This window comes from Daphnia carinata, chromosome 6 (genome assembly GCF_022539665.2).
Source record: "Daphnia carinata strain CSIRO-1 chromosome 6, CSIRO_AGI_Dcar_HiC_V3, whole genome shotgun sequence".
Classification (NCBI taxonomy): domain Eukaryota; kingdom Metazoa; phylum Arthropoda; class Branchiopoda; order Diplostraca; family Daphniidae; genus Daphnia; species Daphnia carinata.
In genome coordinates, this window is record NC_081336.1 from 9,372,364 (window position 1) to 9,385,557 (window position 13,194).

At 40.8% G+C, this 13,194-nt stretch overlaps 4 protein-coding genes and 2 long non-coding RNA genes across 7 annotated transcripts; 4 read left to right on the top strand and 2 right to left on the bottom strand.

Moving 5' to 3' along the window:
- Nucleotides 1-369: 369 nt before the first annotated feature.
- Nucleotides 370-2,381, top strand: LOC130694024 (uncharacterized). Its single transcript, XM_057517163.2, has 6 exons — nucleotides 370-688; nucleotides 802-1,003; nucleotides 1,080-1,234; nucleotides 1,293-1,494; nucleotides 1,571-1,822; nucleotides 1,878-2,381. Exons 1-6 carry the CDS (start codon nucleotides 563-565, stop codon nucleotides 2,369-2,371), a joined length of 1,431 nt encoding a protein of 476 aa, XP_057373146.1. The 5' UTR covers nucleotides 370-562; the 3' UTR covers nucleotides 2,372-2,381.
- A 2,563-nt stretch (nucleotides 2,382-4,944) lies between these two features.
- LOC130694064 (uncharacterized) lies at nucleotides 4,945-6,782 on the top strand. The gene is made up of 6 exons (XM_057517230.2): nucleotides 4,945-5,103; nucleotides 5,211-5,412; nucleotides 5,488-5,642; nucleotides 5,702-5,903; nucleotides 5,976-6,227; nucleotides 6,283-6,782. Exons 1-6 carry the CDS (start codon nucleotides 4,978-4,980, stop codon nucleotides 6,765-6,767), a joined length of 1,422 nt encoding a protein of 473 aa, XP_057373213.1. The 5' UTR covers nucleotides 4,945-4,977; the 3' UTR covers nucleotides 6,768-6,782.
- A 764-nt stretch (nucleotides 6,783-7,546) lies between these two features.
- Nucleotides 7,547-9,597, bottom strand: LOC130694056 (facilitated trehalose transporter Tret1-like). The gene is made up of 5 exons (XM_057517200.2): nucleotides 9,345-9,597; nucleotides 9,153-9,285; nucleotides 8,858-9,081; nucleotides 8,529-8,779; nucleotides 7,547-8,461 (listed from the first exon to the last, which is right to left on the bottom strand). The coding sequence occupies exons 1-5, from the start codon at nucleotides 9,390-9,392 to the stop codon at nucleotides 7,570-7,572; spliced, it is 1,548 nt and encodes a 515-aa protein (XP_057373183.1). The 5' UTR covers nucleotides 9,393-9,597; the 3' UTR covers nucleotides 7,547-7,569.
- Nucleotides 8,830-9,334, top strand: LOC132088015 (uncharacterized). Of its 2 annotated transcripts, none has more exons than XR_009421080.1 (2): nucleotides 8,830-8,948; nucleotides 9,155-9,334. It is a non-coding gene; the product is annotated as an uncharacterized LOC132088015 (long non-coding RNA). The 2 variants fall into 2 exon arrangements; XR_009421079.1 differs by lacking the exon at nucleotides 8,830-8,948 and adding an exon at nucleotides 8,960-9,098.
- Nucleotides 9,598-9,838: 241 nt separating the features above from the next.
- On the top strand, nucleotides 9,839-10,540 carry LOC130694111 (uncharacterized). Its single transcript, XM_059495769.1, has 4 exons — nucleotides 9,839-9,856; nucleotides 10,008-10,104; nucleotides 10,168-10,337; nucleotides 10,422-10,540. Exons 1-4 carry the CDS (start codon nucleotides 9,839-9,841, stop codon nucleotides 10,482-10,484), a joined length of 348 nt encoding a protein of 115 aa, XP_059351752.1. The 3' UTR covers nucleotides 10,485-10,540.
- A 1,530-nt stretch (nucleotides 10,541-12,070) lies between these two features.
- Nucleotides 12,071-12,875, bottom strand: LOC130694107 (uncharacterized). The gene is made up of 4 exons (XR_009001910.1): nucleotides 12,723-12,875; nucleotides 12,443-12,662; nucleotides 12,252-12,382; nucleotides 12,071-12,188 (listed from the first exon to the last, which is right to left on the bottom strand). It is a non-coding gene; the product is annotated as an uncharacterized LOC130694107 (long non-coding RNA).
- Between the last annotated feature and the right edge of the window lie 319 nt (nucleotides 12,876-13,194).

The following is a 13,194-nucleotide window of genomic DNA, read 5'->3' on the forward strand; positions in this document are numbered from 1 at the left end:
ATTTAGGGCACTTGAGAACCTCAGCAGTCCATGGCTGTATTTATCGCTCTTCATCTGTACGATCAATCGTCAGCTGCCAACGGAATCCAATCACGCACACATTAAAGATAAGTTGCATCTTTTTTTATTTACCTGTTCAGGTTGAAATCACAACTCACTCATCCATTGAATGAGAATTGGCAATAGTTTTAAGCTAACCGTTGGCACGTGAACCAAACTGACAGCTACCGAGCTGTTATTGTTTGTCCAGGTGTGATTACCGATTGTAATTACTGGTTCTGTCTGACTTTAATCTTAACTTTGGGTTTTTGTTTAATCGAATCTTGCAGAATGGGGAAAACACGATCGGCGACGAAAACGCAAACAAGATTTGTTTTCCCATTTTGTAATTCTTATCTCGGCGTGTAAGGAGCTCGTCAAGCAACATGTCATCTTCTGAATCAGCATCAAAGTAATAATGAAAGGCAGCCACTGATAACAACACAAAGCCCTTTCTTACCAATATATTACGGAGCATCTCCTACTCATGGCACAGCATTCGCATTCAACACTAAGGTGAAACATGGCGCATCTACCTGTAATTTTTATTCCCTTTTGCCTCCTGTTTTTAGGAGCGTTGCCGTGCTTCACTTCCGGGACCACTTTGGAGGAATTGCAGTTGCAACTGAATCAATTAAACAAAAATTATGTAAGACAACCTCGTCATCCTTTTCCTTTGTTGTTCCCTGCAATGGGTATTTCGAATTGAATAGAAGAGTTATTCACTACAATAATTTAGTTTTACATGACTTGTTATTACAGAAAACTTTGGAAGAAAAAGTTGCTAAACTGGAACTTGCTCTGCACGTTGGGAATCAATCGGCGGGAAAAATTTCGATTTCTCGAACGTGTCGAGAGACCCGTGCTGCCGATCCTTTTCTTGGTTCAGGAATGTACTGGATCGATCCGGACGGCCAAGCAGTGGGTGACGATCCCATCTACGTTTATTGCGACATGACCAAAGGTATAGAGACAGATGTTACACCGCTATAATAACCGAAATTCATTAAAGATTGACATTGAACCAATATACATTGCAGGATCAACCGCTGTTCACCACGACAGCGAATCACCGACGGATGTGGGTCATTGTGCCGGCCCGGGATGTTATTCCAAGGCAGTCAACTACGCCGCCAGCAACAGGCAAATGCTAGCATTGGTTGAGTTATCTGCCCAGTGTTATCAGTCGATTAAAGTATGTATACGTTAAGTAAATAGAAGGATTGCTTATAATAATGGATTCAATTCATTAGTACGATTGCAACAATGCCCCGTTGGAATTGAATGGTGTTTCTTACGCGTGGTGGAATGATAAATATGGAATCCCGCAATATTATTGGGCTGGCAGCAATAACAGCGTGCATACCTGCCAGTGTGGGATCGATGGCACCTGCGTCGATCCTGTCGCCAAATGCAACTGCGATGCTGCTGCACCTGTGCAATTATTCGATGACGGTACGGTTTTATTTCAATTTTTAAGCGTTGCATTAGTTGGCATTTCTTTATGTAATTCAATTGCTTTAAATATTAGGTGTCGTGACGAATAAGGAAATTCTCCCCATCACAATGCTGAACTTTGGTCGCACTCAGTTGGAAACTTCGTCCGGTGTTCACACGTTGGGCCCCTTTGAGTGTGTCGGACAGGTATCCGTCGATCGGATGCCATCCTCTTGTGAAGATCTATGGAAAACCGGACACAAATTGAACGGATTATATTCAGTGGTAGGCGTTTCAACGGCTGAGAGCATTTACTGCGATTTTTCCAAGCTCCCACACGAGTTAGGTGAAGCTGAAGAAGTTGACTTAAAGTCAGCGCTTAAAACGGTTTTTCATTTCAGGTTTTCAGAATTGGATCGGATTCATAGACATCAAATCGTTTCCCACTCACTTTTACGTAAGGAAACTCCAAAATTACTTCGCTCAACTATATACTCCTATTCCTTTTGAAGACGAAATGGTGAATGTGGGAGGTGCCATGAATTTGACTGCGGGTATATTTACTGCACCTCGAACGGGCAAATACTTTTTCTCCGCGTCCGGGAGCACGAACTTTCCAGCGTCTTCATATACGCTTCTATTTGACATAGATTTATTTAAGAACGGTTATACAATAGGTGTAAGTAGAACTGATTCATACAGCTCTTCTTCAAATTTAAAAACATTTACTCTGCAAGCGGTTGTGGATTTGCAAAGAGAAGATGAAATTTGGTTGGCCGCTACGTTGGCGGCACAGGGAGCATTCATTTTTGGTTACGACTACACTCATTTTAACGGTTTCTTATTAGAAGAAGCAATTTCAGAATCATTGAATGCCATCTATTATACATTGTAAGCCAAAATTCGAAAGTATAAAATTGTCGTCGCAAAATAGAAACAATCTTAAAACTGTATGCGCTCTAGAACGAGATCAGTGCAGAACTGGTCCCTGTTGTGGCGGTGTCGATGGAACTCATCAATTTATAATCCTGAATTAACAGTTTAAACCTTGGGTTTGAACCTGGGATAATCCGATCTGCAGTCAGATGCTCAGTCACTGAGCTTAGCCTCCTGTTTGATGTAAGTAACTTGGGCACCAAGCCAAAGACTGTCGCAATCGACAGCATTTTTGTTGTCATCGAGGGTCATAATGTTTCCATCGGCCAATTTCTTCAACAGTTTGTCACGGATTCGATTGCTCCACGTTGCAGATAATGACCCTTAAAGTTTTTACAATATTAACCTTCATCCAGTCAAGTACCCGAAATAAAGGGCCACGGAAAACTTCTTACAGAAGGAACTTTACTGGAAATGTTGCCACTCAATTCTTCGTCGCTGAAAGGCTCTCCTAGCTCAAAATCTTCGATGATAACATTTTGATTGACGGCATCGACTGGGACGACGGAGTGGTCATCTTCTTCATGGGCCGGTAACAAGACAGGCGATGCTGAGACATTTGATCCCAGCCAAAGGCACACGAAAAAAACGTCAAACATCTTGAAATGTCTACAACTAATACCTGAATGTATTTAAAGAATACATTAGCATATTAATAGCACACCCAAGTGCATTGTCTTGTGACGTGGCAGTGGCGCATTTGAGTCATCCTAAGTTCCTCGTTTGTGTCAGTAAACAGTGTGTGCTTGTAACAGCCGGAAACTAAAAAACGAAGGGCAACATATAGCCGAATATTTACCAGTAACAATCGAACATGATAGCACAGTACACACTGTTTTTGTAATCCAAAGAAAACGTGTCGACATTCGATCGCCCACGGCTCATGCTGGTTTTTCTGTTTCTCCAACGCAACTTGGTGAAAGGAAGGGTTAGCAACATCGAGAGGCGAAGAATAAAAAGAAAACAAACCAAATTTGAAGGAAAAAATTCGTTCTCTTCCTCCTATTTCCCTATGAAAAGTCACCCTCGCTAAACGAATTCGGCATTTTATCTTTCAGTCGTGGCATCAGTCAGACATGTTGTAACTTGTTACCACTCTTCCGCCATTTTGTTCACATCGTTTCTCGTGTGATCTAGTTAAGATTTCGTTCAGCATCGATTACCATTCAGTGCAACGCCCAACACAGCCGAAGTAGGATTTTACACCAATAATTTTGTCCAAAACAACAAAGTCGATAAGGTAAGGTAAGGTGAGGTGTTAAAATTTTTTGTGTCATGGAAGAAAAGTATGAATAATCCTGGCATGTTTCACATCTTATAGGATGACACTGTGGAATGGCTATTTTGATAAATTTTTTCATTATTATTTGATAAATCTCAGTGATTCTACTGTGAGCCATTCACCACAGTGTAACAACCATTTGGAAAACATTTTCAGGGGAGTGGTGAACCATTGTGGTCATCAAGGTGAAGGCCCAAGTTAAAAAGCATGATTTATCCTAACAGTAGAAATGGTAAGATGAACCAAGGGGTTAGGGATTTTTGTACAAATGGAACTGGAGACAAATTTGTCAAATCGAAGTAGTTGAAGGAGCTGGGAAAGAGCAGATGTGGGTTGGGGCATCAATTGGCTGTCCCTGTCGAAGTAGATGCTTTCGGAGTGTAAATCATTTGTGAATTTAGATAAGGTGGATGCACAATGTCTCATTTTCTTTCTGCATTTTTGGGTTTACACAATTCGATCAAGTGTCCAGTTACAAATGTTAACCTATATCTAAATTAAATTATTTTTTCAAACATATGCTTAACATCAAAATGTGTTCTCTGAATTCATTATGTACACTAACAAGCAGATGAAATCAGCTAAAATAGAATAGGATAGCTCTGTGCTAAGTAATCTTGTCACGATTGATTATGGGGGCCCTGTTCTTTTACAATTTTATATCTTAAAGTGCTCATCTAACTTAAAACTTAATCTAACTTCAACAGCTCTCTAAAATTGATTTAGGACACTAGAGAAACTCAGCAGCCTATGGCTCTATTTATGGCCCTTCGTCTATACGATCAATCGTCAGGTGCCAACCGAATCCAATCACGCGCACGTTAAAGATAAGTTGCTTTTTTTTTCATTTACCTGTTCAAGTTAAGGTCATAATTCACTTATCCCTTAAATGAAAATTGACAGTGGTGTTTAGATAACCGTTGACCCGCGAACCAAACTGACAGCTACCAAGCTGTTATTGTTTGTCCAGGTGTGATTAGCGATTGTAATTACTAAATCTATATGACTTTATTCTTGTCTTTGGGTTTTTGTTTAATCGAATCTTGCAGAATGGGGAAAAACACGAACGGCGACGAAAACACAAATAAGATTTCGATTTTCCCATTTTGTAATTCTTATCTCGCCTGAGAGGAGCTGGTCAACAAACCTGTCGTCTTATGAATCAGCATCGAATTAAGTATGAAAGGCAACCTCCGATAACAACACAAAGTCCTTTCTTCAATAAATTGCGGAGCATCTCCTACCCCATGGCACAGCATTCTCGTTCAACACCAAGGTGAAACATGGCGCATCTACCTGTATTTTTTATTCCCTTTTGCCTCCTGTTCTTAGGAGCGTGGACGAGCTTCACTTCTGCGACCACTTTAGAGGAATTGCAGTTGCAACTGAATCAATTAAACAAAAATTATGTAAGGAAACTTTGTTACCTTTTGTTGTTCCCTGCGACGGGTATTTCGAATTGAATAGGAAAATCACTCACTATGATAATTAAGTTTTACATTACTTGTTATTACAGAAAACTCTGGAAGAAAAAGTTACCAAACTGGAATTCGCTCTGCACGTAGCGAACCCATCGGCGGGAAAAATTTCTATTTCCCGGACGTGCGGAGAGACTCGATCAGCCGATCCATCGCTAAGCTCCGGAATGTATTGGATCGATCCTGATGGCCAAGGAGTAGGTGACGATCCGATATACGTATTTTGCAACATGACAACAGGTATGGACAGAGATGTTAAACCGCTACAATAATCGAAGTTCATCAGGCATTGACAGTGAAACAATGAGATTGCAGGATCAACAGCTGTTCACCACGACAGCGAATCATCGACGAATGTGGGTCATTGTGCCGGTCCGGGATGCTATTCCAGAGCAGTCAACTACGCCGCGAGCAACAGGCAAATACTAGCATTAGCTGAGTTATCTGCCCAGTGTCATCAGTCGATTAAAGTATGTATAATGTTAACTAAAGAGAAGAATTGTTTATAATAATCAATTCAATTCATTAGTACGACTGCAACAATGCCCCGTTGGAGTTGAATGGCGTTTCTTACGCTTGGTGGAATGATAAATATGGAATCCCGCAATATTATTGGGCTGGCAGCAATAACAGCGTGCATACCTGCCAGTGTGGAATCGATGGCAACTGCATCGATCCTGCCGCCAAATGCAACTGTGATGCTGCAGCACCTGTTCAATTATCCGATGACGGTAAATGTTATTAGTCATGATGCATTACACTAGTTTTCATTTCGTCACGTTATAATTTTTTTTTTATTGTAGGTATTGTGACGAATAAGGAAATTCTCCCAATCACAATGCTGAACTTTGGTCGTACCCAGTTGGCAACCTCGTCTGGTGTTCACACGTTGGGCCCCTTTGAGTGTATCGGACAGGTAACCGTCGATAGGATGCCATCCTCTTGTGAAGATCTATGGAAAACCGGACACAAATTGAACGGATTGTATTCAGTGGTAGGCGTTTCAACGGTTGAGAGCATTCACTGCGATTTTTCCAAGCTCCCACACGAGTTAGGTAAAGCTGAAGAATTTCAATGTAAGAAAACGCCTAAAACGCTTTTCCATTTCAGGTTTTCAGAATTGGATCGGATTTGTAGACACCAAATCTTCTCCCACTTACTTTTACGTAAGGAAATTTGCAAATTACTTCGCCAAATTATATACCCCTATTCCATTTGATGACGAAATGATGAATGTGGGAGGTGCCATGAATTTGACTACGGGTATATTTACTACACCACGAACGGGCAAATACTTTTTCACCGCATCTGGAAGCACGAGCTTTCCAGCGTCTTCATATACGATTCTTTTTGACATAGATATATTTAAAAACGATCATTCAATAGGGATAAGTAGCACTGATTCATACAGCTCTTCTTCGAATTTAAAAACATTCACTATGCAAGCGGTTGTGGAGTTGCAAAAAGGAGATGAAATTTGGTTGGCCATTTCGTTTGTAGCACAGGGAGCCTTCATTTATGGCTATGACCACCTTCACTTTACAGGGTTCTTACTAGAAGAAGCAATTTCTGAATCATTGAAAGCCCTCAATTGAACATTGTAAGCCAAAAATCGAAAGTGTCGCCGGAAGATAGCGTTTATTTTTGTTATTTCGCCGCCGCCTCTTCGACATTTAAATCATGTTCTTGTGTTGCCAATGAGCTTAACATTAATTCATGTGAAAATAATTATTGTTGGACTTGGACAGTTCTCCCAGCATTGCCTCTAATGAATATCTTCGTTTCTTATGAGCAAAACAGTTCGAGACGTAATAACCTCATAACCCATACTTTGCTAACTACCTTTTATACAGCCTATTTAACACAGTTGTTACTAGACACATGCGCCGTGGTTTAGGAATAGCCACAAAAATCAAAAGCATGTGATCAAATCGTGTCCTGCTTTCCGCATTTTTTCAAAGTCTTTCGTCGAATTCATCTGCTCATACCGGAACTGGGGTAGCGTCATGTGAGACTGAATAAAAAAAACTAGAACAACAATGACATGGCACTTACTTCTCCCTGACCCGTACCCATCGGCACCAAAAAAGAATTGACATCCGTTCATTTTGGTGTGACCACTAGATCCAATTTTACGCAATGTAGCAAAAGGTTTTAATTTCTTTTCAATTTTTTTTTTTATTTTTACATCATCAGGTATTCAGTAGCCGTAATCCAAATTTCTTTTGTTTGTCTATTCGTCGACAGGAAACCGAGAGAAAAAAAAGTCACGTGAATCTACACAAGACAGCATAAAACCGACGAAGTGGATAAAACATTCAACGAGCTCATCATCCAATTATCGGTAAACAACTGATACAAACAAATCAGATCATTAAATCAAATTTTTATTTTTATTTAGAAAACAGCGATTCTGTCACTGTCTACTTCATTAGCTGGTGGTACAATGCTATGATCGACAAGTCCGCGTTGGTTGTCGGTTATGTTCGTGAACTGCGTGCTGACCGTTGCTAGGGCAGCCTGTTCGTCCTCTGCCGGTTTGTCACCTTTCTTAACATTGCTAAAAAGCTCTTCCATCTCCTCGAGAGTTTTGCCTTTAGTTTCCGGCAAGAGGAAGTAAACGAATGCGATGCTCGATAAGGTGCATCCGGCAAAGATGAAAAACGTCACGTCGCTGCCCAAATGGATCAGCATGTCGGGGAAGAAACGGACAATTACCAGGGTCACGATCAAATTGAAAGAAGACGTTATCGTTCCCAACATGGTCCTATACTGGGACGGGAACATTTCGCCCATTATAATGAATGGGACGTTGCTCATACCGCCGGAGTAGGCAACAAAGAAAACTATTAGCGAAACGAGTGGCAGCCATCCGAGAAGTTTAGTGGCTGTGTCTCCGCCCCAAATCCGCTGGAAGTAGAAGAACGTTCCCATGGATGTAAGGGAAATGGAAGTGATGGCAGCCGAACTCAACAGGAGAATCCGACGGCCGTAGCGATCCACCAGGAATCCGGAGGCGATGGTAAACACCAGTTGAACACCACCGACGATTATGGTGGCGTAGCGACTATCGATGCTGCTTCCGGCCGTCTGAAAAATGCTGACGGTGTAAAATATCATGGCGTTGATGCCGGTGGCTTGCTGGAAGAACATGATGCCCATTGAAATGCCGAACGGCTTCATAACGGGACCCCTCATCAAATCTCCGAGGCGTATGGATCCGTGACTGCTGGCTGTTTTCTCGTGATGTTCCTTCATCCGCCGCATTTCCGCGTCCACGTTAGTGTTCCTAACATGGCATTACCATCATTAGTTGGATAGAACTCTGCTAATCTGAATTAATTTCTAGAATTTACTTTCCGCGAAGTTGTTGAAGAGCTCGACGTCCCTCGTCTTCCATTCCGTTGGTGAGCAACCAAATGGGAGTTTCGGGCATGAGACAAGTCCACAACAAGAAGATGACGGGCAGAATAGTGAAAATGAAAGATAAGTTATCCCATGCGACGAAGGCACCGATGATGTAGGCCACCCAGACTCCGAGAGCCAAGGAAGAGGCTGTTATGGAACCCAATCGCCCACGGACGTTTGGCGATGAGCATTCACTCACCTATTCATCCCCCAACCAAACGACCGGTATTATTTATGAATTGTTGTTGAATTTTAAGCTAATTAAAAATTTTCTTACGTAAATTTGACAGGCTGGAGTTGTACATCCGACGCCAAATCCCTGTAAAAGTCGTCCAGCGTACAACATGGCTTTGTGTTTGCCAATACAGGTAAGTCCTACGATGAGCGATCCGAATATGTAGAGCAGATAATGACCAATCAGGGCTTTCTTACGGCCGCAATATTGCATCGGAATGCTGATGGCCAGCGCCCCGAAGAAAGAGCCGCACATGGGCATTGCAGCTACGCCAGAAACACAGGTAATTTTTAACTAAATAATGTGCAATTCAATTTTAAAAGGTTGACGTGTTTACAGATCCATTTGAAATCGTCTACGTCCATTTCGAAATCTAATGTTCGATTGAGAGATGGCAATCCAGGTGAGCCCCATCCTCGGACGGTGCCCATGCAAAAGTAACCCCACGACCCGACCACTGCTGCCATCAACTGCCACATACAATTCGGGTAAATACATTTAAGGATTTTATGTAAGAAATTCGCTGTACCTGTGGCATCACTTTTTGGGGGTTCTTCATCAACCGCTGTTTCACCATTTTGTGCCTTTTTGTTCACACTAATGAAAAGGTTAGGGGGGAAGAAAAGAAGAAAATTCAATGTTGTAGTGTATCTAAATGCTTATCGAATGGCTTTGACCGTTCTACGAAAGCTCTGAAGCCCGTCTGGTGACCAGAGATGATTCAGACGCAAATATTGAATGGAAGCTCGTAGATTGGTCACGCGAACCATTTTATTTTTGTTGACTGCACGACCGCAAATTATTAAAAAGAAATTGAACATTCTTGATAGGTTTGTACTGCATTCAAAAAGCTGCATGCCGTCTGCATAGAATATTGGTGGCCATTTTGTTTTCATTTGAAGACGTGGTAACGAGAAGAATACTGATGTGTTTTGACTGTTGAATCTGGATGATAACCAACACACGACCAAACTAATATAATCAGTCGCTAATTTCTAGGTGTAGGCAAACCTATTCCCGTGAATGAAAGTCTTTGCTAGCGTATTTCTGCATGTGACTGATGAATAACTGTTTAAGAATCGAACAATATGATAGATCAACCTTACGGTGATCGGGACACATGGCCGGGAAAAAAAAGAAATATGAATTTGTTTTGCTTTGACACGATTTAATTTTATCAGGATATCTCTAGTCTACCAGCATCCATGGTGATCGTCTTCAGAATCAGCGTGAGCAAGCGCTTCGTGATTTCAAAAATGGTATTAGGAATATTCTCTCCCGTGGTTTAGGTAATACTTTATGGATTCTTCGTTCGTTTTTTACGTATTTGATGTTTGCATTGTTCTTCCTAGATGTTGCCCGTGTCAACTATGTCGTAAATTATGATTTACCAACTGATATTGAAGAGCATGTTCATCGTGTTGGTCGAACGGGCCGCGTGGGAAATGTTGGAAAATCAATAAGGTTCTTTGAAGAAGAAAGAGTTGCTGGAGCTGGAGAGCTTGTGTGTTTGTTAACTAAGGTAAGAACCTACTCCAGTCTGACATCTTATTATATTTCTCTGCCCTTGTGTTCGTAATCAATAAACCTACGTATTTTTTTTTAGTCCAACGCCGATGTACCGCCATTGATGCAAGCGATCGTCCCAGGCATGACGCGGTTGTCCTAGGAATGGGTTACGAATTTAGCGCCCCTTCGACTCAAGGGGGTTTTGCTAGACGAGATATGCATCGAGTAAGTTTAGACCTAGTTAGTTTCTATTACTTGTAGATCTAATTTAATCAATTCGCAGTTCGGTAATAAACCTGGATTTGCTGCCTTGCCCACTGAAGTTGAAGAGAGTGGGGATTAACTCAATGTAGTTAACTTGGTTGGCTTATTTTGGAATAATCCAAAACCAAAATTCGTATCCGAGAATATTTTGGAACTTGCAATGTCTGTTTGAAAATTTGATTTCGTGTTTATTTCGCTGATCCATTTACCTGAATAGAGAACAAATTCATTTTGTTGAGGGAGAAAGTTAATGGGATTATTTTTTATTATTCTTCTCCATTTTCAGTGTCTTTTTTTTTTAATTTATCGTATAACTACACAGCTATCAAAATCTATAACTATCTATGTAAGGACAGTTATGGCATATCGATAGCATGCTTTCTTACAGTGCGAAAGGTCTGTGGTTCGAATCCCAGCATGGTTAATATTGCTTGGCGCCCAGAAAAATCTGGAACGCTGGCGTGGTCGTCCCAGAAAAAATTCTGGGATGCTACCGACCATCCGATCGTCGAGGTAAAAGAATTTTTCCTTTTTTTACCATTTTTCGTTATTTCGACAAATAAACATGTGCTATGAAGAAAAATACGTGCCTAGCTTATCTGAGTCTTGAACCCTAGACCTTCAGCTTCTGAAGCCAATGCTCTACCGCTAAGCTATTTCACATGTTTAAATAATACTATTACTAATAGTGAAATTAGGAATACGGTTTGAACTTGGAAAAAAAAAGCAAGCCTCCTTTTTGTTTCCTGACCATTCACTGGCTCAAAATATCGAAGCCAAGACCTAGGCCACTTGCCTTTCCGAATACCAATACCTAAGATACCCGATTACCCATTTTTTCTCTGACGGAGGTTTTTCTATCATACCATCAGTTGTACCCAGGTGTTCTTTTGACAGAACCGACTTCGTTTTTTTTCCTTATTCGTTTTTCCGACCAGCCAGTTGTCTGTGGTGGCAATGACGCATTTAGCGTTGAAATAAAAAATTGCCGTAGCACAAAATAGAGTTCAGACAACGTTGTGTATTTGTGAAACACGGACAAAGAAAATAGGAATTTTTGGATTTTCTACAAAAAGAACAAAAACGAACATGGAAAAATCCACCATTTTTATCTAAATCGAAAAGCGTGCATCACAACATACACAGCCATGTTGCACGACAACAGAACTATAAAACTTGCTTTTTTTCTTTGTTCTGTTTTTGCTTTTCTTTTTTTTTTCTTTTCCCCATTGAAAATGAAAGAAAAATGAGAAATTCTCCTTACCGCTGCTGATGTTACTGGAAGGGAATCAATGGCTGACTGTCGTCATAGGATGGAGAAGATTCGTAGCTGATGTCTCTGCTCTTTCCGACGACGATCTTCGACGCGTTGATCCAGCTGGAGGACGTGAAAGTAATTGATAAGGAAAACGTGAAATTGGAATACGGATTGAAGTGAATTTAGGAATACGTGTTGGACTTCGAAAAAAAATACAAAGATACCATAAAAAACAGGCGATGACGTGGCCACCACGAGGCGACGGGCGAGGAGATGGGCGAGACGAAGATGGGGTGACGGGCAAAGCGTAGTCGTGTTTTGACTTGTAAAGTAGAAGGGATGCTGCAAAAATATTGTTTGTTAACCATTGACAATACTTTTAGTAGAGGAACAGACTGCTTCTACCAGATTGAGACTGATGAGATGATGAGTGGGCAAAGAGTCTAAGAATGACGTAAGGTATCCAATCAATTGATTTTGCTTTGTTGGTAATATTTATTTGCAGACAGCATCCTTTTGAGTTTTAGATCCACGAGCTAGAAATAAAAGCACACCATGCCAATGTGATACCGATTGACAAAATTTAAGTCAAATACCATACTCCACAACACAAAATCCTGCCACTTAATGGGCTACGTGGAAACGATTTGAAACACCACACATAGTGCACTTCTCACATGTAACTGAATGACATGACGAACGAAGAAAGAGTAGCAGAATGATGTCATGGGCATGATGGTATTCCAACCCATATGGCTTGTGTCATTTCTAATTTTTCTTCATGGTCAGTATCCTTTGCTATTAACATTTCACCAACTACATATGAAAAACAGAATCACAGCTACTGGATTCTGAATGCTAATTCATTTTTAATACCTCTCAATGAAGTGCAACTGAATAGCATGTTGGAATGTAAAAATAGTAGGTGGCAAATAGCTTTTGGATTTCGTAACAGGCCAAGCTGATTGCAAGTTTACTCGTTGCACAAAAATAATCCACTTGATGTTTCTCACTTCAGGAACACAGGAAATAATAAAAAACTTGTAATACTGAATGTCCACACCATTAATTTGGTCAAACTTGTCAATGGGAAATTACATCAAGACTGGGTATTACCTGTAACACGTAGTTTCTCCACAAAACAGATGCAATAGTGGCGCCATCTGTTATCCTAGTTTACAAACAACGTGGGTTGTGCAAAGAAGAAATTCAGTTACAAAAATATGGGGTATTACTCATTTAATTTTTGCTTTCTTACTTTCTTGTGCGTCTCTCGTTATTTTGCTTTCTTTCCTATGTCTTCCAGTTTTTCTGTTAATATTTGATAGTGGAGCTAGTAACCGTTTGC

What these genes read in the sequence shown, in the direction of transcription:
- LOC130694064 (XM_057517230.2), top strand. Translation starts at nt 4,978, where the DNA reads ATGGCGCATCTACCTGTATTTTTTATTCCCTTTTGCCTCCTGTTCTTA. An exon ending in ATTTTGCAACATGACAACAG is followed by an intron (nt 5,413 to 5,487) that starts GTATGGACAGAG and finishes ATGAGATTGCAG; the next exon opens with GATCAACAGCTGTTCACCAC. An exon ending in TGTTCAATTATCCGATGACG is followed by an intron (nt 5,904 to 5,975) that starts GTAAATGTTATT and finishes TTTTTATTGTAG; the next exon opens with GTATTGTGACGAATAAGGAA.
- LOC130694024 (XM_057517163.2), top strand. Translation starts at nt 563, where the DNA reads ATGGCGCATCTACCTGTAATTTTTATTCCCTTTTGCCTCCTGTTTTTA. An exon ending in AGTGTTATCAGTCGATTAAA is followed by an intron (nt 1,235 to 1,292) that starts GTATGTATACGT and finishes TCAATTCATTAG; the next exon opens with TACGATTGCAACAATGCCCC. An exon ending in TGTGCAATTATTCGATGACG is followed by an intron (nt 1,495 to 1,570) that starts GTACGGTTTTAT and finishes TTTAAATATTAG; the next exon opens with GTGTCGTGACGAATAAGGAA.
- LOC130694111 (XM_059495769.1), top strand. An exon ending in TATTCTCTCCCGTGGTTTAG is followed by an intron (nt 10,105 to 10,167) that starts GTAATACTTTAT and finishes TGTTCTTCCTAG; the next exon opens with ATGTTGCCCGTGTCAACTAT. An exon ending in TTGTGTGTTTGTTAACTAAG is followed by an intron (nt 10,338 to 10,421) that starts GTAAGAACCTAC and finishes ATTTTTTTTTAG; the next exon opens with TCCAACGCCGATGTACCGCC.
- LOC130694056 (XM_057517200.2), bottom strand. Translation starts at nt 9,392, where the DNA reads ATGGTGAAACAGCGGTTGATGAAGAACCCCCAAAAAGTGATGCCACAG. An exon ending in CTCCAGCCTGTCAAATTTAC is followed by an intron (nt 8,780 to 8,857) that starts GTAAGAAAATTT and finishes GGGGATGAATAG; the next exon opens with GTGAGTGAATGCTCATCGCC. An exon ending in CTTCAACAACTTCGCGGAAA is followed by an intron (nt 8,462 to 8,528) that starts GTAAATTCTAGA and finishes ATGCCATGTTAG; the next exon opens with GAACACTAACGTGGACGCGG.